The following is a 24,141-nucleotide window of genomic DNA, read 5'->3' on the forward strand; positions in this document are numbered from 1 at the left end:
TCATAGTAGCAATTAACTCGTGGCTAATGGGAGTTCTGACAACTTCCCAATCTAATGGGACTCTCTTGGTTTAGGTAATCCTTTTCAATGCAACTTGTTGGGGACTTTAGGATGGAAAATGTGAAGTAGCATAGATTTCTGTGTCCTTGCTTGGTTGTATCGCTTTCGTATGATGCACCCCTGTCAAGATACTCATTTTAGCCTTCTGAAGCAGCTACCTGGAGAAGAAGGGCTATGGTTAGAAAAGACTGGCTGGCTTGAGTTGTTCTGGGCGCATCTCTCATTGCCTCCTACCTTTAATGATCTTGGACCCTTTTATGCCCCCTCATACTTTTTAGGGGTCTAATGCAATTTAAAAGGCATAGGCTGTGTTTAAAGATTTGTAAGGTATAGGTAAAATCCCTCACGTGTCTTGTTTGGGAATATAAATTCTGAATTTTTTGATAGGATGAATGCTTCAGTTTGGGTGCTTCTAAAAAAACTCATTGGTGCTTTTCTCTGTGTGCTTGGTTTTGGTTTTTTCTTCCTGGTGCTGTTAGTAATCAAATTCAAGGACAAACTTCTATTCAGACTTGGAGCTGCTACTTTACCAAGTGTTGTTGCTAAGACAGATGTGTATGTTTTTACATTTGAGGTATAAACTTCTGAGATTAATGACAGATTCTTGAGGCCTGGATAATATCTTAAATGGTCCAGGTGCTTGTTCATAGCTTAATTTTGAGGTGGGGAGTAGGACAACATGATGGGGAAGATTATTTAGTTTTAACTGCATGAAAAGATCAAGCCCTTTTAAGAAAACAAGGCCACCAACTTCAAAGTGCTAACATTCAAGAGGCATCCGCTGCCAGGGTCCCTGGCTAGTTGGGTACAAGGAGGGGAGTGCTGCTCCGTCCCGAGGCTCTCTGACATCAAGCATTGCTTCACGGTTCTCACTGCAAGTGTTAGGACAAAGTTCCCTTTTTTTTTAGCGAGTGCTGGGATCTAGCAGATACATACAGACGGCGACCCTGTTAGGAAATCAGATCAATGTTCAATACCTGTCCTGCTGGAGGGGACACCCTTTCTGCCTGCTTCTGAGGCTCCCTCTCCATCTGCACTACAGGCAAATGCTTTAGTGAGGGTTTAGTGCCCCTCCAAGAGCAGCAGCACTGTCCTCAGCTTGGCGCATCAGAGATGCTCGCCTCCTTGCCAGCCCTTTGCGGAGGGGAGGACTGTTGGGGGAGCAGGACTGCAAACACCCCCCCTGTGTCGGGCTAAGGGGGGCAGCCTTTGGAGCCCCGTTTATCTACATGCTTTTTAACAGGAGAGATGAAAGGGGGTACCTACTGTCCAGCCGAATCATCCCTCCTTCCAGAGACGCACTCTGGCCTCTTGCTTCCCTTGCCCTTTAGCTCGGCAATCAATAGTGCAAGTGCTAAACGAAGCGGAGGTTGGGCTCGCAGGAGCCAGCATGGGAGCAGGTGGTAAATGCACACCCCGTATAATTGCTCTTCATTGCACAGTTACAACAAAAAATAACCTGAATGTGGTAGAGTGCACTAACCTCTGGTTCTTAAAAAAAAAAAAAAAAAAGAGAAAAAGGGGGGCGGGGGGGAAATGAGGTATACCAATAATCGGAGCTCCAGACAGGCACAGTGGTCACACCAGCTCTTGGGTCTTGGTGGCAGCTACTAAACCGAGCTGCTTTCTCCTGGATTCCTAGATGCTACTGTGCTCCGTTCTGGTGTCTGCGCCGGAGGCAGATGATCGGGGTTAAACAGTGTGGCGGTTATTCCGACAGCAAGACAAACACTTAGGCCCTTTACTGTACATTTTTCCAAGTCTACTTTTAAAACCTAAATCTTCCCCAAATACGGACCAGCTCAGTTTGGGTGAGCGTTATTGTCACATCTGGTCACTGAGTCTGTTTTGTATAACTTCAGCTGTGTTACACGTAGCACATCTTTACCCCACCAATGCCAACCATGCTTATTGCAGACACTTCTTTTTCCAAGGAAGTTTTTCTGCAGCCTTTCAACCTTCTTTTTAGCTCATAAACATAACGCTTGCACCTCTAACAACCAGCCAAGGGTTGGGGTGTTTTCTATGCTTGTGAACATGAAGTAGAAGGAAGACTTCCAGTTGAAACAGCTTGGCTAGAGAAACATTGGAGCGGGCCGTCATGCCTTTGGCACATCACAGGATGCAAACCTTGCTTTTACTGAAGGTAATTTTACAGATCTGTCTGGAGGCATGAAAACCCAAAGGAAAGCAGAGAGAGCTCTTAATATCTTTTTCCATCTGTGATGCAAAGCACATTCAGACTTTGAATTCAGCCATCAAGAAGAACGGTGCCTGAACACTGTTTCTTGACCTTTAAAATGCAGTTATTTTCCAAATCAGTAACCAAATGCACACCCTTTAGGAAGTTTACGGATGTGCATTGTCCAAGCGTTTCACATCAATCTGGGAAGAAGTGTCTGAGTCAACTGGAAGAAAATAGGAGGTGGACTCTTTATGCCTGAAAAAACATCACCGGTGATGTTTTTATAAATGGTCTTATATCAGTAAAGACCCTTAAATTGTACTCACTGCTGCTGAGTATTTGCAAGCCCACTTAAACAAGCGAAGGTATTTAAACATACTAATTCCTTTCACGTGCACTGATGTGCGCAAACACGTACAAATACAGGCTTGACTTTTCAAGTCTCATCGCTGCTAGAGCAGTCGTGTAAGACGGTGAACAGAAGCAATTCCCTATCAGCAAAGGGAATCCTGATCCCACTCCTGTGGGAATTTCTGGTCTTGTATTTGCAATCAAGAGCTACTTCTGTAACTGTTTCTGGAGAAACGGTTTTAAGAGCTGCAAAAGGTGGCTGTGGAGGGAATACTTCCCACCGTCTCAGTCGCTCTGTGGCATTTTCCAAAGCCACTTAATAGGTTTAGTTTTCTGGTTGCTGGCCAGGTAATTGTTCTGTATCTCACTTGATTTCAGGAAAACTTATGTCTAAGCATCCTCTCCCCATGCTTTCAACACGCTACCACGTTGATGAAACGGGAGTTAATTTCTGATTGAGCCCAGAAGCCTGGCCCACCTTCTGGTGCCCTAGAAAATTTTCACTCAACTTTGGCAAATAAAGCCTTTCCCAGGCTTGTAGAAAACCCAGGGATAACTTAGGCCTGGGCATGAAATCATGTCGTGTTTTCTGTGCTTTGCTGCATGGCCGTGTCTTGTTTTACTAGCGTTTAGGGGATGTTTAAGTATCATTTCAAGGCTATTTTGGCAAAATCCATCCTTGTTACTCAAGTAGGGTGCCTTGATTCTGACACCAGCATCTACTGTCGGCTGTGCTATAGTAAGGTCTTCTGTGTCTCAGGTGGTTGCTGCGTGCTACTTGCTCCTCACTTACTGCTGGGGGTGCTGGGTATAAAATGGGCTGCAAAGCTGATTCAGTTTAATATTAATTATTCTTTCTAGGGGAAAATATCTGATAAGTCAAATGGTTTGAAATTCCTTTCACAATGGAAGGTGGAGGGAAGAGAGGAAATAACCTAACGCATAGTACCTAGTCAGTGCAGCCACCTTTTGCAAATCATATAGTACATTAAAAAAAAAAAAAATGCCCTTTGCAATGAAACATTCCCCCAGAAAAAAACCTGGAGTCCAGAAGCTTGTGGTTTTTCTGGTATGTCGCGTGTAGAAAGCAACTGGGTGTCTTGGCTTTTTTGTTCGTGTTGTTCGAGGAGGGAAAACATCTGACACATGGTCTCACGCATTCAGAACTAAGAAGGAGCTGATGTTGCAATGTAAACGTGGCACACTTCGGTCTCTTCTCCCGTTTTGGTTTTTCCACACAAGTGTAAGGTGGGTCCTGACCCAGATGCTCCCCCAGAGAAGCGAGTACCAGTTCCCTGGGGGGACTGGACACATGGTGCTGAAAGTGAAGAAGTTAAGGTCTTGATGGATTTCAGTTTAGTGAGTAAGTGACAATCATTTGAAGTCACTGGCATGGTGGCTCCACCTTGCCGGTCTCTCAATGAGCAGGCGGAATCGTTCCCACAAACCCATCGCGTTCCCACAAACGAGAATACACCACTGAAGAAGAACTGGGGTGCAGTTTGTTCTGATGTTAGCTGTGCTGTTACCCTCCAACGCATCCTCAGTCTACTGATGATAAAAAATAAGCCAAAATATTTGGGTTTTCTCTGTTCCCTGGAGTACCAAGGTGTGCCTTCCAGATGATAGTTCTTTTCTCTGGATTTTTCCACGTGCCAGCAAGGGCAGGTTTTTCAACTGGTGCAGAACCAATGAGCCTTTTGCTAGAGCTCAGGCATCTGCTGCTGTGGGTGCGTGTCCGGCTGTCCCGGTGTTCCTGCCGCTCTTCATCCGCTTCTGTTCTCTGTCTCAAGAAAAGCATTATGTTGCTTGTGGAGAGGGGGAGCAGTAAAGCTCTGCAACTCGCTGGAGAAATTTACAGCCAGCGAGCTCTGCGCTGGAAGGGATAAGGGGGTGGGATGCTGTCTCCACACCAGTAAGCAGAAAATACCTGCAGAGCTCCCTGCTCTGCCCACACTGCTATTCCATTTCCCCCTGGGCATGGTTATTGTCCCACCACAGGCAGATTTTTCATTTTTCCATTAAAATAGAGTTGGTAAAGCAAAAGTAAATAATGTTAGCTTGAAGGAGCAGAAAGCTTTTCCTCTTAAGATGCCTTCCCTCATGTATATTCAAAAATCCAGCACGCCAGGGCAGAGAAAGTTTAGCCTCATCCAGGCATCGTTGACCTCATATAACTGCTTCGTGCTCTGGAAGGAACATCATGTTCAAACCATTGTTTATTCCTGTTTCAGTAGTCAGGGCACCGAGTTTGCTTCCTCAATCCGCTTGAAACTCTTAGTGCATCCCGTGGCCCTATGCATTACCATTAAGCACGAGCTCAGAAATCAGTGCGTATTGCTCGAACAAGCACTTACAGCTCTAGCAGATGAGGATTTAATCCTTTACAAGGGGGGCATTGGGGTCCTGAAGCAGAGCCCTCTCCACCCCTGGTCAGCAGCATCCAGCCTATTCGCTTCTTGGAGGTCTACAGTGATTTTGATTTGGTACAGATCCCAAGTCCATGACAGCAGCTGAAATTCCTTGACACGATGTCACTAAAATCATGGTGGTGTCGGGTAAACCAGGCGCTGAGCAGTGGAGTATTGCTGACCCCTGGGTTGGGGTTTGTGGAGGGGACAGCTTCATCGCAACAGTCTTTTCCTTCAGGTTTGGTTTTGTTCCGTTGTGGCAACAGGTTCGAGCTGGTTCATCGTTTCTGGCATCACCAGGAGAACCACAGGTTGGTTTTGTTGTGCTCTGTGCATTGTGAAATTCTCTGCTTTGCCAATAAATAATTGTAAAAAATCCCAACTGTCCTGTGGGTTGATTTGTGTTAAAGACTGAAGGTCAGAGCCATCTGGTCAGCAAAAATTCCCCATTAACCTTTTGTCCTCTTCCAGTCTCAAGACTGCTCATCTTTTGGTGTGTTGGTTTTTTTTCTCTCTTTTGGAAACTGATCCTTCAGGACAGTCATTGTGTTAAGTATATTTTATGAAGAAACCAGAGTTTCTAGTGGTGTCTCCCCTGAGTATTTTCAGCAAATTTCATTAGGCACCTTCAAAAAAAGCTTCCGTAATTCTCGGTTTTGCTACAAGAACTGGTCCCTTGGGGGGAACCAAAAATGCTGCTTTAAAAACAAACAAACAAAACATACAAACAAAAAACCCAAAACACTCATCCTGATAATAAATTCAAAGCATCTAGTCCTTTGTTCGTAACCTCTCAGTCACCCTAATTCCAGATCAGCAGAAGATGCTGTTGAGATGTTCCCCTGTAGCGTACCAACAAGTCGAGAGTTAGAGAAAGGTGCGTCCTGCCGTGGGGTCTGGCGAACCCTCTGCTCCTACTTGAAATTCAAGTATCCAGGAGAGCATCCCAGACCCGAGCAGAGCATCCCAGACCCGAGCAGAGCATCCCAGACCCGAGCTGGCCCTCGCGGGAGGAAGGGGCTGGGAGGCAGACGATCGACCAACATCACGGTACCCCTGCTCTGTCAAGTCACCTTCTCCTGACTCGAATTTTCATGTGAGGCATCACAGAGTTTATATTTTGGGTCTTGCTTTGGCCGTACAAGACCACGGTTGGTGGTGAAACACGAGGACAAGACCAGCGTATGCTTCGGTGAGGTGAGTGCACCTTTTTCTGTTCTTTCTTGCTTTGGCAATGTCACTGGTCACAGGCTACATGCTACCAAAAAAAAAAAATTTTGAAAAAAAAAGAAAAATGGCCACCAGAAGTGCTTGCTCAGTGTTGCAGGATTTGTGTCAGAAAACGAACAAACGGGAAGTGACTGGCAGATGTTTCCGGTCAATCCGGAGTCTCTTAGATATTGCAGAGAGTGAGTGTGTTGTTAGCACGTGGCAAGCTACATAATAGAAGATGCTACATTCCTTGGGAAAAAAAAAAAAAATAGTGCTGAGTTGGATTTTTTTTCTGAGTTTTTTTTTTCTTTGAAAAGCTACCTTTTCCTCAGAGGCAAGGAAATGAAATCGAAGGAAAAAAAAAAAAACCTCGTCAACATGCTGCTTGCAGCGGCGCTGAATGAATCAGACCGAGATGCTCTCGCTGGGTGGTCAGGAGAGAAACACATCGCTTCAATTCCTTTCCGACGGGGTGCCGGGACGAGGTGCGGTAACAGTCTCGGGATCGGTCGGCAGTCGCAGCCCTCGGTCTGCCTCACGGCGGGGGGCGGGGAGGGTTTTTTTTTTCGCTTCTCCTTCCCCCTGCCTCAAAACACACAGCCCTCGCTCCCTCTCCAACGTCCCCCTCTGCGCACCGGGATGCGTGCTCGGGGAGGAGCGTGTCGAGAGCAGGTTTGTTTCAGGAAGGAGATTTTTAAAAAAAAAAAAAAAAAAAGGGAAAAAAAATAGGACAGGATATTTACAGCTATCCACTAACAGTTTTGGTAGGTCAGGACGTCTCCTTTCCCCTCCCAGCCTCTCCCACCAACCTGCCGCCTACGGGCAAGAGGGGCTGGTGGAACTCTCCAGGGAGGACTGGGAGAGACGGCGCGTCAGAGGTCCGATGCTGGAGTCGGCCAGCGAGGAGGTGGGGAAGAGTTTGTACCAGCCCGCGACCGCGCTGGAGAGATCGAGCTCCTCCAAGATGATCTGAGCCATCCCCATGAAGCACTTGTGGTCCATGCGCCCGTAATCTCCCCAGACGATCACCTGCGGGGCAGAGGAGGTGTCAGGGGAGCTGCCCCGCTCGCCAGCTGGGAGTTTTGGGGAAAATTCGGCAAACTCGGCGTGCCTGGCCAGAAAGGACCTGCCGCGATTGGGGCAGGGAGGCTGCGGTCTGAAGGACAGCAGTGAGGACGCTGGGTTTCTATGCCCTGTCCTTGCTCCCCTAATCCCCCCCAAGTATCGGGGGGGGGAGTACATCACCTGCAGGACTTTGCCCTGGGGGCTCTCCTCGAAGAGCAGAGGCTGCTGGTACGACGGGTCACAGGTTTTCTTCACCACCTTGGTCTTCTTCTTAGCGAGGCAGACGCCGTTCTCCAACAGGTAAACTTTCACGTAGGTGGCTGCGTTGGAAAACGGGTGAGAAACAGTGGTTCGGAGCAGGGTCCTGTGATGGTCCCGGCACAGCGCCCTTCTCCATCACCCCCCCACTCCGTCCCCGACCCGCTCCCTCCCCAGCCACCTACCAGGGATGGACTTGGAGCCCATCTTCGGAATAAGTCCCCTCGCCTGGATCACCTCCACCTCCAACTGCCCGTTCCGGTCAGCCATGCCGACGTGGACATCGCCTAGGCGGAGGGACGAGACGTGCTCAGCACCCTCCCCGATGGCCATCTCCCACCGGGGATGGCCGCAGCCCTGCGTCCTCGCCAGCTCTCCCTTTTGGTGCTGCCAAAAAGCAGGTGGGAGAAGTCGTCTCCGGGGCTGGCAGCCCCTTCACCCCCCGCCACCGCTGCCTGCTCCCCCATCCTCAGCACCCAGCGCTCAAGCACACCGAGCATCCTGCCACCGGGTGTGTGATTTATTGTGAATTTGGAGGAAGGACAAAGCCGAGCTGATGTGAAGATGCTTGGATTTGAGTAGCGAAGAGAGACCCGGGCGAGAGCCCCCTCCTCCCCACCCTCCCGGCCAGCTCCATCCCACGGCAGCCTTGCAGGGCGATTTTTTTTTTCCCTTGTGATGGGAAAAGGGGCTGGAATTAACCACGAGACCTCGGCAAGGGCAGGAGAGGCTGGGGCAGGAGGGGTCGGTGGCTGAGCACCCCAGCAGCCGCCAGCCCCCAGCTCCCCAGGGCACTTCACCAGGGTCCTTCCCCGCTCCCTGCGGAGCAGCATCTGCGGGAAAAAACGCGGCCGGGCACCTCTCGAGCTTGGTGCGAAGTTGTTCTCCCACTTACGCTGTCCTGCTCGTACGTACGTACGTCCCTTGGCCGGTGGGTCCCCGTCGCTCGCTGCCTTGTGGCCCCGGGAAGGGAGTGGGGTTGGGGAAGGGGCGAGCTGACGTCCCAGCGGGGTTTAATTAGGAGCGAGATGAACCTGGATGTTCTCAAAACACACTTGGCATTTCAACAGCAACTCGGGGCCAGCGCCGGGGGCTGCGCGAGGAACCGGCCGGCAGCAGAGGAACGAGCCGGGGGAACGGCGGGAGCCGTAGGGATTCGGCATGCCGCGGGCGCTGCGGGACCTCATCCCAATGGAAGCCGATGTTGTCCCTTCCCCGGGAAGGTGGGCAAACCCAGCGGGGTCCAACCGCCCCCTTTCCCTTCCCTTCCCTCCCACGGGGGTTTATGGGCCAGCAGGACCAGTGATGGCCTGTGCTGGGGGGGACTGGGGGTCAGGACGGGGGACCCTGGTTCCTGTGGCCCCCCCGGGGCAGCTCTCCCCATTCCCAGCAGCTCCGGCCCCTCAGCAGGACACGGGGCAGACGCCTTGGTGTGCCCTGGGAGCAGCCGGGGACACGCTGCTGCTGGCTGGAAATTCAGACTTAGGGTGTGACTTTCTGTAGCCATTTTGGATTTAAAAAGGAAAAATGGAACAAAACGCTGTTTTGTTGGGTCCCCTCTGCAGCGGGATGCTCGGAGGAGGAGCCGATGTGTAGCAGAGGGGCAGAAGACGCCTCAGGAAAAAGCAGAGCTGCTGCTTTCCCCGGCACGTATCCTGCCCCAAGCCCTCCACGGGACATTCCCTCCCCTCGCAGAGCCGACGGCAGGAGCAGCAGGGGAAGGCCAGAGCATTTGCAAGCCATGCACCGACCCGGCACATGCTCAGCAGCAAGGGATGTTACCGGAATCGAGCCTGACCCCCAGAACCAGAGCACGCGGATGCTTTCCCCCCACCACCACCACTGCAGCCCCTTCCCTCTTGCCGGAGCATCCTTTTGCCCTGCCCAGCCCCGCACCGGGTGAGACACAGCCCTTGCTTTGCGGGGCTGGAGACGGTACCCCCATCCCCGGGCAGGGACCCCCGCCTCGGCCGGCACTCACCCATCGGCGGGGTGGCCAGCGTCTGCCGCCCCACCAGCTGGCCTGGCCCCAGCCCGTCGAGGAAATCGCTGAACTGGCTCTCGGCGCCCAGCCGGGTGGTGGGGAAGATGAACCTGCCGAGGACAGCAAAGGGCTTTTGCGGACCGTCAGGCTGCCAGGTCTCAAGCAAGGCTTTTTCCCCCCCGAGAGCACAGGGAGGGGTGCCCAGCCCCGGCTCCCGTCCCCCCGCGGTGCCTTACGTGCCGTCGGAGCTGTTGCTGTTGGTGCTGCCGTCGGTGGACTCCCGGCTGCCTTGCCGGGTGACCCTGGTCCTCATCTCCACCGCGATGCCGGTCTCCGTGCTCCTTCGGATGTTGCTGCGCAGCTTTTTGGGACCACCCTCTGGAAGCCGAGACAGGGGATGAGCCCGGGAAGCGCTCGCTGCCCCCGGACCCTCCTGCGGGATGGGCGTCAAACCAGATGGAAGAACCGGGTGCCGCGCACGGCCAGAGCCTCCCCACACACTGCTCTGTGCCTTCCTTCGGTATGTTATTCATTGTGATTTATGCAACCTTTCCCTGGGGATGAAATCCTGCAGGACCCCGCATGGGCACGTGTCCCGGTGCCATGCACACCGTGCTGGAGAGCCGTGGACCGCCTGTGCCCCCCCCCGCCATGTCCCAGCCCCGTCTCCCCGCAGCCCTTGCTCAGCACCAACGCCATCGTGTCTTTGCATGAGAGCCCCACCTGCACCTCGGCTATCTCCCCCACGTGCCGAGACCTGCCACGCTCAGCTCACACGTGCTGACACCATCCCAACCCACCTCCCGGCCTCCAAAATCCCCAGCGCCCCATCGGCGTGTGCCGATGTCCCTGTGCCACGGGGGACGGGCACCCCCAGTGCCACAAGCGGGCACAGCCCCGACGCTGGCTGATGTTCTCTGTTTCTCCACGCAGTTACACCGTCCCCACCGCCACGTGTCCCAGGCGGTGGCAGATGGCAGGAGGAGGAGTGTGGCACAAGCATCCATCCCTGGCATCGCCGGCAGCCCTGGCATCGCCGGCAGCCCTGCTCCTGCCGCGTTAGCACGTGTGTGCCGGCACTGCGCCACGGCCGCTCCTGGGCGAGTCAGGTTTGTCCTGCTAATTCGGGGCTGCCCCTGTGGAAGCCTTTGCCTGATCCTGGCAGCCCCCCTGGAGCGGGAGCTGCTCCCCCGGGCACTGGCAGCCAGGAGGGTCCCGGTTCTGCCGTCCCCAGGTGCGGTTCTGCCTGGCTCCAGCACTTTTTGCTTGGCTTTTGGGGATAATTATACCCCTTCAGAAACACCTCGGATGTGCAGGGCTGGAGGACTCCAAATTAACTCCTCTCTTTATAGAACATCTCCCGAATCACAAAATGCCAACAAGATCCGGAATAAAAAAGCAATAACTAGAGAAAAAGCCTGCACTAAAAATGAGCTTTTTGCTTCCCCCGCCCTTTAAAAAGCTATTTTAAGCATTTAAATATTTCCCAGAGCCAGACTGTTTGACAAGTCCTTTCTTCGAGTTCCCTCCCTCCCTCCCTGCCCGCAGCCGGGACTGGCCATTACTGGTGGGGGGACACTGAGCCCAGACCCCCCCACGCAGGCCAAGCTCCGGCAACATCCCCATCTCAGGTTTGCAAATGATTTTTGGCACCTGGAGAAGTACCGGTGTGCTGGAGGGGGGCATTTATAATGGGCTTTTTTAGGTGTCTTCATCAGACACAGGCAGCTAGAGCATTGCTTTGGGCAGCCAGGAGCATGCACCTCTCCTAAAAGCAAAGGGCCGAGCTGGGGGGGGGGGCTTGCAGTGCTGTTGGGGGGGGGTCCACGGCAGCTCACCGGTCTGGTTGAGCTGCAGCGTGCTCTTGCTCCACTGGGACAACCCCACGATGGCCACCATCTTGGCACCCAAGCTGGAGCGCCTCTTCTTGCTGGCGGTGACGGTGACGGAGTCGGCGCTGCCCCGCGCGCTCTTCTCGATGTTGTACATCTCGCCGCTGATGCTGGAGCTGCGGACGACATTCCTGGCCGCCGAGGAGCTGGCATCCCCGTTGAACATGGTCAGCCGCTCGCGCGCTCGCCGGACCCGGTTCTGCTGGGTGGGATCAGCTGTTGGCGGGGGGGAGAAGCCAGGGGATGTGTCAATGCCAGTAACGCTGGGTGGTGGCACTGGCCACGTCACTGCTGTCACACCCGGAGCAGCCCCGTGGGGATGGACGGTCCCCCAAAGCACCCCGAAATTCAGGTGGCACAACCCATCGGGACCATTTTTTCCCACCCGTCGGGGCAGCGTGCGGCGAGGGAAGGGGTGCAGGACCCCCTGTCCCCATGCAGCCGGGTCATGGGGTGGACCCACCAGCCCTGCCCCAGCACCCCGTGGGACCCAGGCAGCCCCTGCCATCCCAGAGCGACCCACCGGTGGGCAGAGGGCTCGGTGCGTCACCAACCCGCCTGGCTTGGGAGCAGGAGGGGACCCCGATGCTCGGGGACAGCCCCGTCCACCCCCGCCGCGGGTGTCCAAAATTGCAACCGGCAAAGTTCCTCCCACGCGTCATCTTCTCCGAACCGCGGCTGCAGCATCCCTACGTGCTGCTCCGGGCGTGCTTCTGCTCCACCCCGAGATGGCTGCCTGCCACGGGGGCCGGATCCAGCCCCTGTCCAGCAAACCCCACCGGGCTGCTGCTGGGGTCCACGGTGAAGCCCTGGCAGCAGACGGTGCCTGGAGGGACCCCCCAAATCCGCCGAGGGTGCCGGGCTGTTTGCTGGCGGCAGAGGCTGCGACCGAGGCTGCCAAACCTCCCGCGCGGTTCCTGCCTTCCCTTCCCCATGAATATTTAAACTCCAGTGGGATGGGAGCATCCATCTTCCAAGGAAAGGTGAATTATTAACTCCAGGCCAAGTGAAGCCACTTTATGATAATGGATGGAGGCAGCGCCTGGAAAAATATTTCTCTTTCAAGAGAGAGAGACGGCCGCAAGCGCAGAGAATAAGTTATGGCTGGGAACGGGGGAGCGGGGCAAGGCGGGGGGCTTCTGCTGCCTCTTGCCATCAGGGGAAGGAGCTTCGCAGGGGCACAGTCGTCGGGCTGAGCCCTGACGGGAGCCACGGGCTCAGCTCCAGCGCCGCTGAACTCGCGGATTTATCAATTACAGAAGGGATGCAAACAAGGGCAAGTGGGCAATTAGTCATTAATATCATTAATGAGCTCTCAGAGAGCAGCTGCCGTTCCACGTTTCCCTTCTGGCTGGTGTTTTCCTCCCCTGCTCTGCCCAGGCTCCCTCAGGCGAGCGCAGTGACCCACCGCTTTCACCCTCCGCTCCTCACACCCAGCGGTTCTCGTTGCTGAGCGGGACCCCGGCACGGCTGCTTGCATTTGGCAAAATTTGGGATGTGCCGGGACCGTAGCACATGCTTTCCCCTCACGTACGCGTGTGGGATTTTCTGCCCTCGCTGCTGAACAGACGCTTGCACGAGGGCTCAAGCCCCTCGGATGAAGCCGTCGGCACCAGCTCCGCAGCCTGGAGCCAGCCCGGAGCGGCCGTGTGCCGACGGGAAGCCGAGATGGGCGAGAGCGGCCAGCAGCTTTGCCCTACGCTCAGCATCTGCTCGAGGAGGGGTCGGGGCTGAGCCACTACCTTTGGGACCTTTGGGATGAACATCTTCCGATGCCACCCGCCGCTCTCCAGGAGCCCTCCAGGCTCCAAACCTGTTGCGGCCGCTCGCGAGGGCTGGGGTTTCTCTTAGGAAGCGCCTGCCGCGAGGAATGGATCCCGACCACTTCCCCAGCGCACCCTCTGTCGCACGCTGCTTCCCTTCCTCGTGCCTCAGTTTCCCCACCTGCAAACCTGATGTTAGGCTGTGCCTAAACAAGTGCGCATCCCTTTCCACGAGGGCTCAGCCGGGCACGGTGCCCAGCTCAGGCCTCTCCACGTGGCGTTACGGGCGAGAAAAGCTGTGGCACAACCGAGCCCTGTTATTTGTATGGTCAGGAAAACACAAAAGGCTCCTGCTGCTGTTTTCCCCGCTCGGCGCTTCAGCTGCCAGGAGAGCACCGGGCTCTGGTGGAAGCAAATTAGATCAGGAGAGCGCAGCGCTAATGGTATCGTTTCCAATGCAACACACACAAGGATAATCCACCGCAAAGGAAGCGGAGCACACGCTCCTCAGCCCAAAGGAAGGATTTTCTTTACTCTGCCCTTCATTTTACCCCTTATCTCTTTTCACAATCTGCTTCTGGCCTCTGCGGAGAGCGGGTGCCGGACAGGGAGATCGGGGAGGTGCCCAGCGCTCGCTGCTGAGACAAGCTGAGCCGGAGACCGTGCCCGAGCACTGGAGCCCGCGGCTCCCACCACCGAGCCGGCCTCAGCACCGCGACAGCATCCTCGCCTGGCACAGGCAGCCCTGATGCTGCCTCTGCCCCCAGCTCCCGTTCCCCAGCAGCGGGTGGGGGATTCAGGGAATGGCACCAGGTTTTCCTTCACACACCCCCCCCCCCCCACGTATTTTATTTATTCTCTATATTGCAAAACACCGGGATTCGCAGGGCAAACGACCGCGACGCTCCAGCATGATCGCATGCAAGCCCCTTCCTTCCCTGCCATGGAAACACAACCCCGACCCGCAGCCCCCACCAGCGCTTACCGCCGCCACGCACCCTCCTTGCGGGAAACGACGACCACCACCGCGAGCACCGAGAAGTTCTCCGGCCAGCCAGTCCCGGTTCCCCCCGTGGGCTGGGATAGATGCCCGGAGCCACCGGGCACCGACTGAGCAACCGGGAGAGGTGTCATGGCTGTAGCATCCCCCCCGGCTGCTCCGCTGCTTGGCGGACACGCAGCCAGCGCCCGACGCCGATGCACAACGCGCAGACAAGCACCAGCGGCTGGAAAACGGGTTCCCGGTTGCATTTTTGCGAGGCTGCCTGGGCCGAGCCCTGCCCTCCCCGCACTGGTACCCCAAAGGAAAAAAAGGAGACGGAGGCATCTTACCGCCCTGCACAGGTGGAGGAGGACTGGGCAGCTCTCCCCGGCGAGGAGGCTCAGCCCCCCAGCCCCATCCCCGGCTGGAGACGGAGGGTGACGGGTCTGGTTAATCTTTAAAGGGTTCTGGAGAGCGGGGCTGTGCTGGAGCTGCTTCAGCATCTCCTTCAGCATCTCCATGGTTACATCGCTGACCCAGTTCTCCTCCCAGCCCCAAGCAGGGGCAGAGCGGTCCAGCGGGGTGGGATGCGCCTCGGTGGGGTGGGGCGGGGGGGGCACCCCTGTGCCAGGTTTTGGGTGCCCTATGACCCTGCTGGGTCCCCCCAGCTGGGTGTCATGGACTTGCTGGGGGATGACAGAGCTGGGAAAAGTGGGGAGCAAGGTAGCACGGAGGGTGGGGGGTTGCAGGGGACCCCAGGGAGTGGCTGGGGCTGTACAGCCCCACTGCTGGTGCATCCCAGTGACCGGACGGTGTCAGGGGCTGCACATGGCGAGGAACAGTCCTGGGGCTGTGAGGGTGCCCTGGCCCCAAATATCCCACTGAAATAGAAATGAGGGGCAAAATATTGATGGGGAAAATTGGGTGCTTTGGCAAAAGCCGTGGGGAAGGAGGGAAGAGCCCAGCAGGTGCCTCCACACAGGTGGGGAAGGGCATCTGATGGTAGGTGGCGGGGAGGAGGAGGAGGAGGACGAGGAGGAGGAGGGAAGTGATAAATGAGCATGGTGGGGCTAGCTGGGATGCTGCCTTGCCAGGGAAGGAGGCAGAGGGATTTTGGGGGCCGTCTGCTCCCTCAAAGAGGGTGTCCCCAGGGAGAGAGGGAGTTGGAAAGCTCCGGCAGTGGGGCAGCAGGTCCTCTTACCTCTGGGATCCCCCTGCAGCCCCCCGGCCCCCCCCACGCTGGGGCTGCCTCCAGCCTGGAGAGAAAGAGCACTGAAATACTGCTGACGTCTGGAGCAGGTAGGCCCTAAAATCAGCACTTTTGGGGATAGAAAAGCTTGCTAGAGCTGCCGCTACGAGGCCCTGCCAGTCCTGAGCATGGCACAACGCGCTGGGGCGAGCCACACCAGCACAGCTCACAAGGACATGCTCCTCCTTGCATTAGGAAGTAAGGCAGGGGCTTATTTCCCCTAAAAGTACTTAATTCTAATTAATTACTTCAGGTTTGATAGGCAGTTGCTCATATAAATTTAATTGCCCAGCAAGAGGTATAATTCAGTGCAGACGAGCTGAGAACTTGCAAGTAACTCCAGCTACTGGAGTTAAGCATCTCATTGCTCAGGCAGGTTACAAAAGTTATATTCTGGCTGAAACTTGCTGCAGGCACGGCATTAATCCTCCTGTACAACCTCCACAGGAAACAGAAACCTTGAAATTAAAGGATGGGTCCAAATGCACTCCATTTGTAGGAAAAGTGGAGCTTAGAAGGGAGAAGTTGGGATGGGGCCAAGCCGGGGCTGTGCTCGGGGATCCTGCGGGAGCAGCTCCTGCCCAAAGGTGCTCCAGCCCATGCCAGCCCCTTGCCCGTGCTCCTGGAAAAAGGCCTGACTGTTGTGCAAGCGAGGTTTAGCAAGCCTGCGCCTGGGAGGATGAAGAGGAGGAGGTCCATGGGGCAAATCCCAGGTCATGCTCCTGCCGGGTTGCTCCAGTCCAGATGATTCTCCAAAAGGCAGCTGCCTGCGCTTGGCTGGGAGCAGGAGGACAAAACATCGGAGCTGCTCTCCGGGAGGGATGGCAGAGCAGCACCAGGACCTGCTTGTGTCGGTGTGCTTTGCCGAGAAGGCGACCGTGCAGCCTGGTCTGTCGGCAGCAGCCGGAGGCTTTCCACCAGGATGGGAAGTGCTGGTGGTCGTAGTGTGGGTGAAGAGCTCGGTCCCCTGCACAGACCTGCCGATGGGATGGTGGTAACAGCGACCAACGCTGTGGCCTGGGGATGTCCCCAAGGGCCGAGAGATGGCTTCATGGAGACCAGCTCTTCCAGTGACCCAAGCAATGCATCGCATCTCTTCTGGGACAAGCAGTGGGATGGTATTCCTCAAGCCTGGAAGCAGGTCGGGTCTGAACAGCCTTTCTGCTCTGAGCACTCTCCTCTGCGCTGCCGTGCCTTTCCTGTGCAGGGGACGGATGGGGAGCACCGCTGGGACCCAGAGCAAGAGATAAGTGGAGCTGCAGCCCTGTCTGTGGGTCTCCAGTGCAGCGATGACACAGAAGAACCGACTGTCCCATGCTGGAGCGTGCATCTTCCTCAGTCCCGGCTGTGTCTGCACCTCGGCCGTGGTAATTTACTTGCCATCCCCATTCACAAAGCACATATCCATCTCCACGTCTCCAGCCAGCCTGGTGCCACAGCTCCAGCAGAAGTGATGCTCCTGGCAGACTGGATCCATCCAGGAGCACTGGAACAGGGAACTGAGTATCTCCAGGAGGGACAGGCAGGAACACAGCATCTTCCCACACCCACCTCATGGCTGTCTTTCAATGGGTGGGGGGTACATGTCTGCACCTGCCTGGTGGCCCGACCTTGGGCTAAGCCCCCTCTTGAGACGCCAGGAGCCCAGGGCTGGTGCCCTGACCACACCGTCCCTTTCCCCCACGTCCCTGCATGACGTCTGCCGCTCGGTTAAATCAGATCTGTGCTGAATCCTGTTGTTTCCCAGGCAACATAAAAGAATCAGAGGAGCAAAAGCCACCCGGCGGGGCTGCGGCTGGGGGACGGCCAGCTCCCGCCGAGCCCAGCCGGTTGGGTTAGCTACCCAGCGAACGAGGGCTCATGGCACTGCGGCAAGCACCGGGGCATCCCTGACGGTCTGGTCTCATCCTGCAGAAATGCTGCCTGGACCAAGCTCCTGCAGGGCAGAGCTCAGTGCCTCTGCGTTGGCTGCACCCTGGTGCTGGTTTTGGCCACCGTGGGCAGCTTGGGAGGGAGAAGGACCTCGCTGGGGACATGCACAACCAGGCCCACGGACGGTGCCAGCAGCCGCCTTGGGTAGCGTGATGCCGCAGCCACGCAGCCCCGAAAACTGGGCCACTTCCATGGGGAGGCAGCGGGGACGTAAGAAACCAGCCCAGGGCCTTTAGTGGCCTGTGAGATGGGTCTGGGATGGGATCACCTGTGCTCAGACCCCAAATCCTCGCCCGGTGCTCGGGCACTGAGGGCTCGCACCACCGCGACAGGGCTGGGGCTGGTACCAGTTTCCACCAGCACGGAGGGGCTGTGGAAAGGAGCTTTTCCCGTTACCCAGCAGCCGCTGCCTTCCCGGCTGCACGGCTCCGAGCTCTGCAATGCAGCTCACACCACTCGTCTGCTGTGTGTGAATCCCATCAATATTTCATGGAGCTGCTTCCTCCAGGGGAAGGACTGCTATCAGCTCTGGCTTTCTGCTGCTCCTACCAGCGCTCCTCTTCTTGCAGAGAACATCTGATTTCCTTCCACTGGCGGCCAGCACCCAACAGCCCCCCCTTTCGCTTCCCTTTCTGTATTAGCGAATATCGCTTTGCCTTTCAGGGACTCTGTATCCCACATGGGCCAAGGGCTCTGAAGTCCGCTTGGGTTCAAACCCAAGTACTGACCATATTCTGCCCCTGGTCACTTAAGCTAGTCTGCAGCAGAGGTGCCCAACGCCACAGCCCTGTGTTGGGCTCCCCAGGACCAAGCTGCCGGCCCCGCAGCTCCAGGATGGGTGACCAAACCCACCCACACACCCCATGGTCCCCCCAGCTCTGTGTCCAGCAGAAGGACAGTGAACGTGGCCCCGTGACAGCTCGGTGCCAGCAGCCCAGACCCTGTCTGACCGGGTCCGATCCACCCTGCCCAGCTGCATCCAGCCCGTAGGTCTGAGCTTCCTCCAGAGCTCAGCGGGAGGGAGGGGGTAAGGCAGGCTGTTTGCAGAAAAAGTTGCTTTTTAAATGCTAAGACTGCACTATTATAGCAAAGCTTCTTCAGGGATCAGCAGAAAACTTGCTTGCCGTAGGAAGACTTCTGGGAGCCGGAGCGATGCCAAGAGACGGTGGGAGCCTGGCACTGCCTGCGTCAAACACTCATCGCTTCGCCACGGTCTGTGCCCAACCTGGTGAGAGAAGCCTGGGCAGCTCTCCTGGGCCGGCACCCACATTCCCAGCAGAGCAGGAGGACGGGCCGATGGGGCACCGGAGCGGCTGCTCCCAGCGAGGTGCTGCTCACCAGAGCTCACGTGTGCCTTGGCTGGGGAGAGGGGCGATGCATGAACATGCCCGAAGCAAAGGCCAAATGCTCTCGCATCGCTCCACCACCCAACAACTAAAAATAGGTGCAATTCACAATTTGCAGGCTGAGAGACCTCCAGCTCCGGGAGTGTCTTTGTCTGTGGGAAGGATGAGGAGCCCGCGAAGGCTCCCACCGTGATCCCTCCGTGGTCTGACACAGCATCCCAGGGCAGGCGGGGAGCCCCTGAACCCAGCAGGCAGCAAGCATGACGTGTCAGCAGGGCTGTCAATCCTGCGCTAAATCACTTTAAAATAATTACTAAATGAGCCTGTTTCCCTGCTATTTGAGATGCTGTGACAAAACATTTTAAGAGCATTGAAATGGATGCAAGGAGATGGTACCACACGGCTTGGGTTTTAATAAGCAGGAAAATTAGGCATTTTCATAACCTTAAACTGCATCTTGCATCAATGTGACGCTTCCCGTCGGGCTGTGCCGCAGCAAGAGCAGGCGTGAGCCCACGGGGGGCCCGATCCTCACGCCTGACTTGGCTGAGCTCAAGGGGCAGCAGAAGCTGCAGGAGGACGGACCTGGGGGTGTGGGGGAAGCTGGGTTTGCCCCCTGACTTGCGGTGCAAGGGGCCAAGCAAAGGGCAGACCGAGATGCTGTGATCTCATCCTCTGTCCATGTCCCACAAAGGCTATTGCGACCAGCGCTGCAAGGACGGGGCTGAAACGGGGACGAAGCGAGAGCCCGGGAGTGCCATGCAGTGGAGAGGAGCGCTGGGATGTGGGAGGCGGCAGGAGTTTGCCCTCGGAAAGGGATGTCGGAGAAGGTACACCGCTCTTCGGGAGAGATGCGTAAGCACAGCAGAAGGGCTGGCTTTCAAGAGGTGTTGATGTAGAAAGAAACGGGCACGCATCTAAACTGGGCCTGGAGGTGAGAGGTGCGGGAGCAGCCACTCCGCTGCTCGGAGAAGGGGCCGTGCGATGCAGCTGGCTGTGCCAGGGCTGGTTTGGGCAGGTGGCCCCTTGTCCTGCACCGGAGGGACAACCCAGGGCTGCTGTACCTGGCAGCAAAGCCCATCCCCACGCCGCTGGCCCGAGGGGATCCACAGGCTCCTGCTCTCAGCACACTAATGAAATAAACAGCGCAGCCCCAAGGGATGCCAAGTGATGCAATTCAGCCCAGGGCTAATTGTTTTGCTCCGCCTCAAAAGACCCCTTGCTATGCTTCCCGGACCCCCCGGGAGCGGGCACTGGCTATCGCACAGCCCGGCATGGCCACCATCTCCCGTGGGGACAATTCTGCAGCTCAGTGGGAGCACCCAGGTGGTGGCCCTGGCTCTGGGGACCATTTCGAGGTGCGGAGCGGGCATCGCTCCGCAGCAGCTCAGCGGACGCAGTGGCTGGCCAGGCCCATGCCCGTTTGGGTGCTCCCCTGCTCCGAGGGGTAAGCGATGCCCACGCTGCCCTCGGGCTTCTCCCCACTCACTGTAACCCCAGTTTTAGTAAGCAGGGAGCAGCACAGGGGCCTCTTCCCATCCTGGGGCATCATTTCACTCTTCCTCACTAGTTCTTTAACGGACTTTCCTACAGAACTGGCCACAGCACCTGCCCAAAACGCCACGGAGGGCAGAACGGGCTCTCTGGATCGAACAGAGTCAAATCGATGTACAAAGCACAGGCTGGAGACGCCGGGGAGAGATGAGCCACCGGTGTTACGTGGGCTGCTCGGTGCGAGGATAAGGCCCCGAAGCAAGCCCTCCCCAGGCAGGACACCCCGCTTTCGCCAGTCCCTATACCCGTTTTCCCGATGGGGACCAGTGTGCACGGGACAGGGTTGACGTCAACGGGCTTTCAGCGGGGATGATGGATGGCACGGGAAAAGCGCTCCCGTTCCCGACCCGCTGGCTGGGAAATGCTGCCCGCCGCCCGGAGCCGAGAAGGGCTCCGGTAAACCGGCCCCGGCAGCGCCCAGCTGGGGAGCCCTTGGGGACTGGGGGGGGAACCCGGTCGCAGCCCCCACGCTTTCGGTGCAGCGATGTTTTCGGGGTGTTCACGTCTCGGCTCGGAGCCTGGGGTACGTTTTAGGGATGCCAGGCGCAACTCGTCGGCAGCCGGGGGGTGCGGGGGCGGGGGGGGAGCACCGGGGTTGTCCCACCGAGGGTCGGGACCTCTCCTTTCTCACCCCGGAGAACCCATCCCGCTCCTCCCCGGTACCGCATCCACGACGGGCATCCCCCAAAACCACTGCCCGCCTCCCCCCCCCCCCCCAAAAAAAACCGCCTGCCGGGGATGCTCCGAGGCAGGTGCTGCCCCGTTCCCCGCCGGTAGCCACGGGGACCGAAGCGGTCGCCGTCCCGGTTGCCCGGGAGCGCTCAACCCCACCCCGCGTCGCCGCCACCGCGGGCACTCACCGCCGCCGCTGCCGCCGCCGCCGCCGCCCGTTCCCGCTCCTCCCCTCGGCCCCGGCGGGCTGCTGGGAGCGGCGGGCGGGGGAGCCCCGGGCCCGGCCCCGACGGTCCGGGCTGCTGCCGAGAGGGGCTGGCGTCCCCCCCCACCGAGGGACCGAGCCCCCGAAAGCTGGCGGCTGCGTCCCGCTCCCAGCAGCTGCCCGCCGAGAGCTGCCAGCCGGACCCCAAAAGCCACCGGCCGGACCCTACACCCATCAGTCGGATGCTAAGGGCTGCTGGTTGCACCCTACACCTGCCAGGCGGACCCCAAGAGCCTCCAGCTGGACCCTACACCCACCAACCGGACCCCAAGAGCCTCCAGCTGGACCCTACACCCATCAGCTGGACACCAAGAGTCATCAGCCAGATGCTACAAGAGCCCAAGAACCACCAGCCGGACCCTACATCCATCAACCAGAGACCCCTAGAGCCACCAGCTGGACCCTACACCCATCAGCTGGACCCCCAGAGTCATCAGCCAGATGCTACAAGAGCCCAAGAACCACCAGCCGGACCCTACATCCATCAACCAGAGACCCCTAGAGCCACCAGCTGGACCCTACACCCATCAGCTGGACCCCCAGAGTCATCAGCCAGATGCTACAAGAGCCCAAGAACCACCAGCCAGACCCTACATCCATCAACCAGAGACCCCTAGAGCCACCAGCTGGACCCTACACCCATCAGCTGGACCCCCAGAGTCATCAGCCAGATGCTACACCCATCAGTTGAACTCCAAGAGCTGCCAACCTGACCCTTCTCCCACCAGCTGGACCCCAACAGCTATTGGCCAGACCACACTACTATCACCCAGACCCCAGAAGTCACCAGCCGGACCCCAGGAGTCAGCAGCCAGACCCCACACCCATCAGCCAGACCCCAAGGGATGCCCACAGGACCACGGGAGCCTCCAGCCAGACCTGAAGCACTGCCAGCCGGTCCCTGCTCAGCCTGGGCAGCTCCAGTACCTGCTCCTTCAGGAACTCCTAGACCTCTTGGCTCTGATCCCTTTTGGCTGCCACCGGAGTGCGAGCGTGGAGGGACGGGGACCAATGAGGCACTTCTTGTGCCCTGGTTCCTCCCAAAGGAGAAAGTTTGAACGGAGAGGCAGCCCTGGTTCCTGTGCTGCCCTTGGACTCACCTTGGCTCCCTGAATACAAACACTAATTTCTCTCCAAGCAGTGTCTCTTTTTACTCATGGTAAATTCCTCCAGTGCTTTCCCTGCGTTGCCTCTGCAGGCTGCGCACCACGGCTGACATGGAGCCACGTGCCAGGAGGAAACCCTCCTTCACCGACTTTAACTCTGTCCCTCCCTAAAATAATGCCAGGCTTGGATTTCCCGGTGGGTGGGCTCCCCATCCTCCCCATGTCGGGGGTCCCGGGGCTGCCACCAGCATCCCGGGCTGCAGGAAACTACCCGGCCCTCGTGGGAAAAGCCTTCGCCAGGTTCCCCATATTGGGGTCAGGGCCTGGGGGGTGATTTGGGACCGTGGCCCCCGGGGTGGGTTGGTGAGTACGGTGTTCAACAGGCATCCATCGGTACAGGGAGGACGGGGGGAAAATTCCCCCTGCGGCAGCTGCTGGAAGGGAAGGGGACAGCGGGGAGAGCCGGGATGCGGTGGGTCCCAGCGTTGTGCACGGGAAAGCTGGTTAAGGAGCAGGAATAGCTGAAAGAACTAAATATGGAAACTTGGATAAAACATCGCTGAAATAGGGAGATGGTTTCCTAACAGAATTCAAAGCATATAAACAAACTCGGGGAGGGAGAGAGGTTGTCTGGAGGGGGCCTTTATGAGTAATATTTAGAAAAACTAGCTGAAAATATCTCGGTAGGGAAGGCTATCTCATCAAAGCAAACTTCCAGCTTTGTGGGGAAAGTGTCAGTCCTGGGAACATATTGTTTTGGGGGAAGAGATAGTGAAAACACGTGCCTTGACGGTGAAAAGCCTCTCCTTCAACGTTTTTTTTCCAACTGCCACATTTCGATGATAAAACATGAAGTTTCATGGCAATAATAAAATAATAATGACAAAGTTTTCAGTTCGACTGGTAGGAAACTTTCTGACCTTTTCTGCTTCCCTTGGCAGGTTGCTCCGGGATCCCTCACTGACCTCCCACCGGGAGGGACTCGGTGGCTTGTTCCCACATGCTCGAGACCGGGGGTGTGCAGCACCGACAGCCCCTGCAGCCGATCCCCCGGGAAGCGCTTACCCAGAGCAGGATGGACAAAAGCCCCGGACTTGGTCTTGTGCTGGGATCCCATCAGGGCTCTCCCATCTCTAATGTCTCTTAATTCGTTAAGGAGCTCAGCTCTCCGGTTTGTCGGCTCCTCACCACCTTCTCCTTCATGTTTTGGTATTGTGCCGGCAAAAAGGGGATGGTTTAATGCGATTACTCTGGTAAAGCCCACGTAAGAGGATTCGTGGGACTTGGCTTTACGGTACTGCAGGAGCTATTGGCAGCATGTGGCACAAGGATGAGCGTGCTGGCCATGGGTAACAGAAAGCACGGAAGAGTCTTTGCAAGCTCTGCTGTGTTAGGCACCATGGTGTCCCTGCAAGGGTGACCCCGGGATTCTGCAGACCCTGTGGGTGCCACGTGCTGCCTTTACCCTGCCTCTGCAGGGCAGGCATCTGCCTGCAGCATGGCTGCTGCTCATCCTGGTGAGAGGTGGATGTAACAGGCAACAGAAAACACAAAAGAAGGGGGCAGAAATGCTGGGGGACTGGGGCTGCCCTGGGGGCTCTGGGGCTGGGCGTTTGGGGAGGGAGAGGGCTGCACCTCATGAAGGCTTATGGGGAGAGGATGGTTTATGCTGGGACTGGGTAAATCCAACATGTTTTGCAGAGGCTTCTCCAGAATAATGCTACCCCACGCAGGTGCTAGTGCCCGTCCAGAGATCCAGGTGGGGGGGTGGGCTCCGGGTGGGCAGAGGGGCTTGTCCCCTTGGCCACCACTGGAGCCCTTGGCCATGGGGATGAGCACGTTGCTGCCGGTGCT

At 57.0% G+C, this 24,141-nt stretch overlaps 1 protein-coding gene across 1 annotated transcript; it reads right to left on the reverse strand.

Moving 5' to 3' along the window:
- Positions 1-7,035: 7,035 nt before the first annotated feature.
- Positions 7,036-11,634, reverse strand: RIMS3 (regulating synaptic membrane exocytosis 3). The gene is made up of 5 exons (XM_075048710.1): positions 11,365-11,634; positions 9,763-9,904; positions 9,524-9,636; positions 7,728-7,829; positions 7,036-7,604 (listed from the first exon to the last, which is right to left on the reverse strand). The coding sequence occupies exons 1-5, from the start codon at positions 11,582-11,584 to the stop codon at positions 7,036-7,038; spliced, it is 1,146 nt and encodes a 381-aa protein (XP_074904811.1). The 5' UTR covers positions 11,585-11,634.
- Between the last annotated feature and the right edge of the window lie 12,507 nt (positions 11,635-24,141).

This window comes from Buteo buteo, chromosome 16 (assembly GCF_964188355.1).
Source record: "Buteo buteo chromosome 16, bButBut1.hap1.1, whole genome shotgun sequence".
Taxonomy (NCBI): Eukaryota; Metazoa; Chordata; class Aves; order Accipitriformes; family Accipitridae; genus Buteo; species Buteo buteo.

Coding starts and splice junctions, on each gene's coding strand:
- RIMS3 (XM_075048710.1), bottom strand. CDS start 11,584: ATGTTCAACGGGGATGCCAGCTCCTCGGCGGCCAGGAATGTCGTCCGC. Junction 9,905..11,364: donor GCTGCAGCTCAACCAGACCG/GTGAGCTGCCGT, acceptor CTCGGCTTCCAG/AGGGTGGTCCCAAAAAGCTG. Junction 9,637..9,762: donor AGCAACAGCTCCGACGGCAC/GTAAGGCACCGC, acceptor TGTCCTCGGCAG/GTTCATCTTCCCCACCACCC.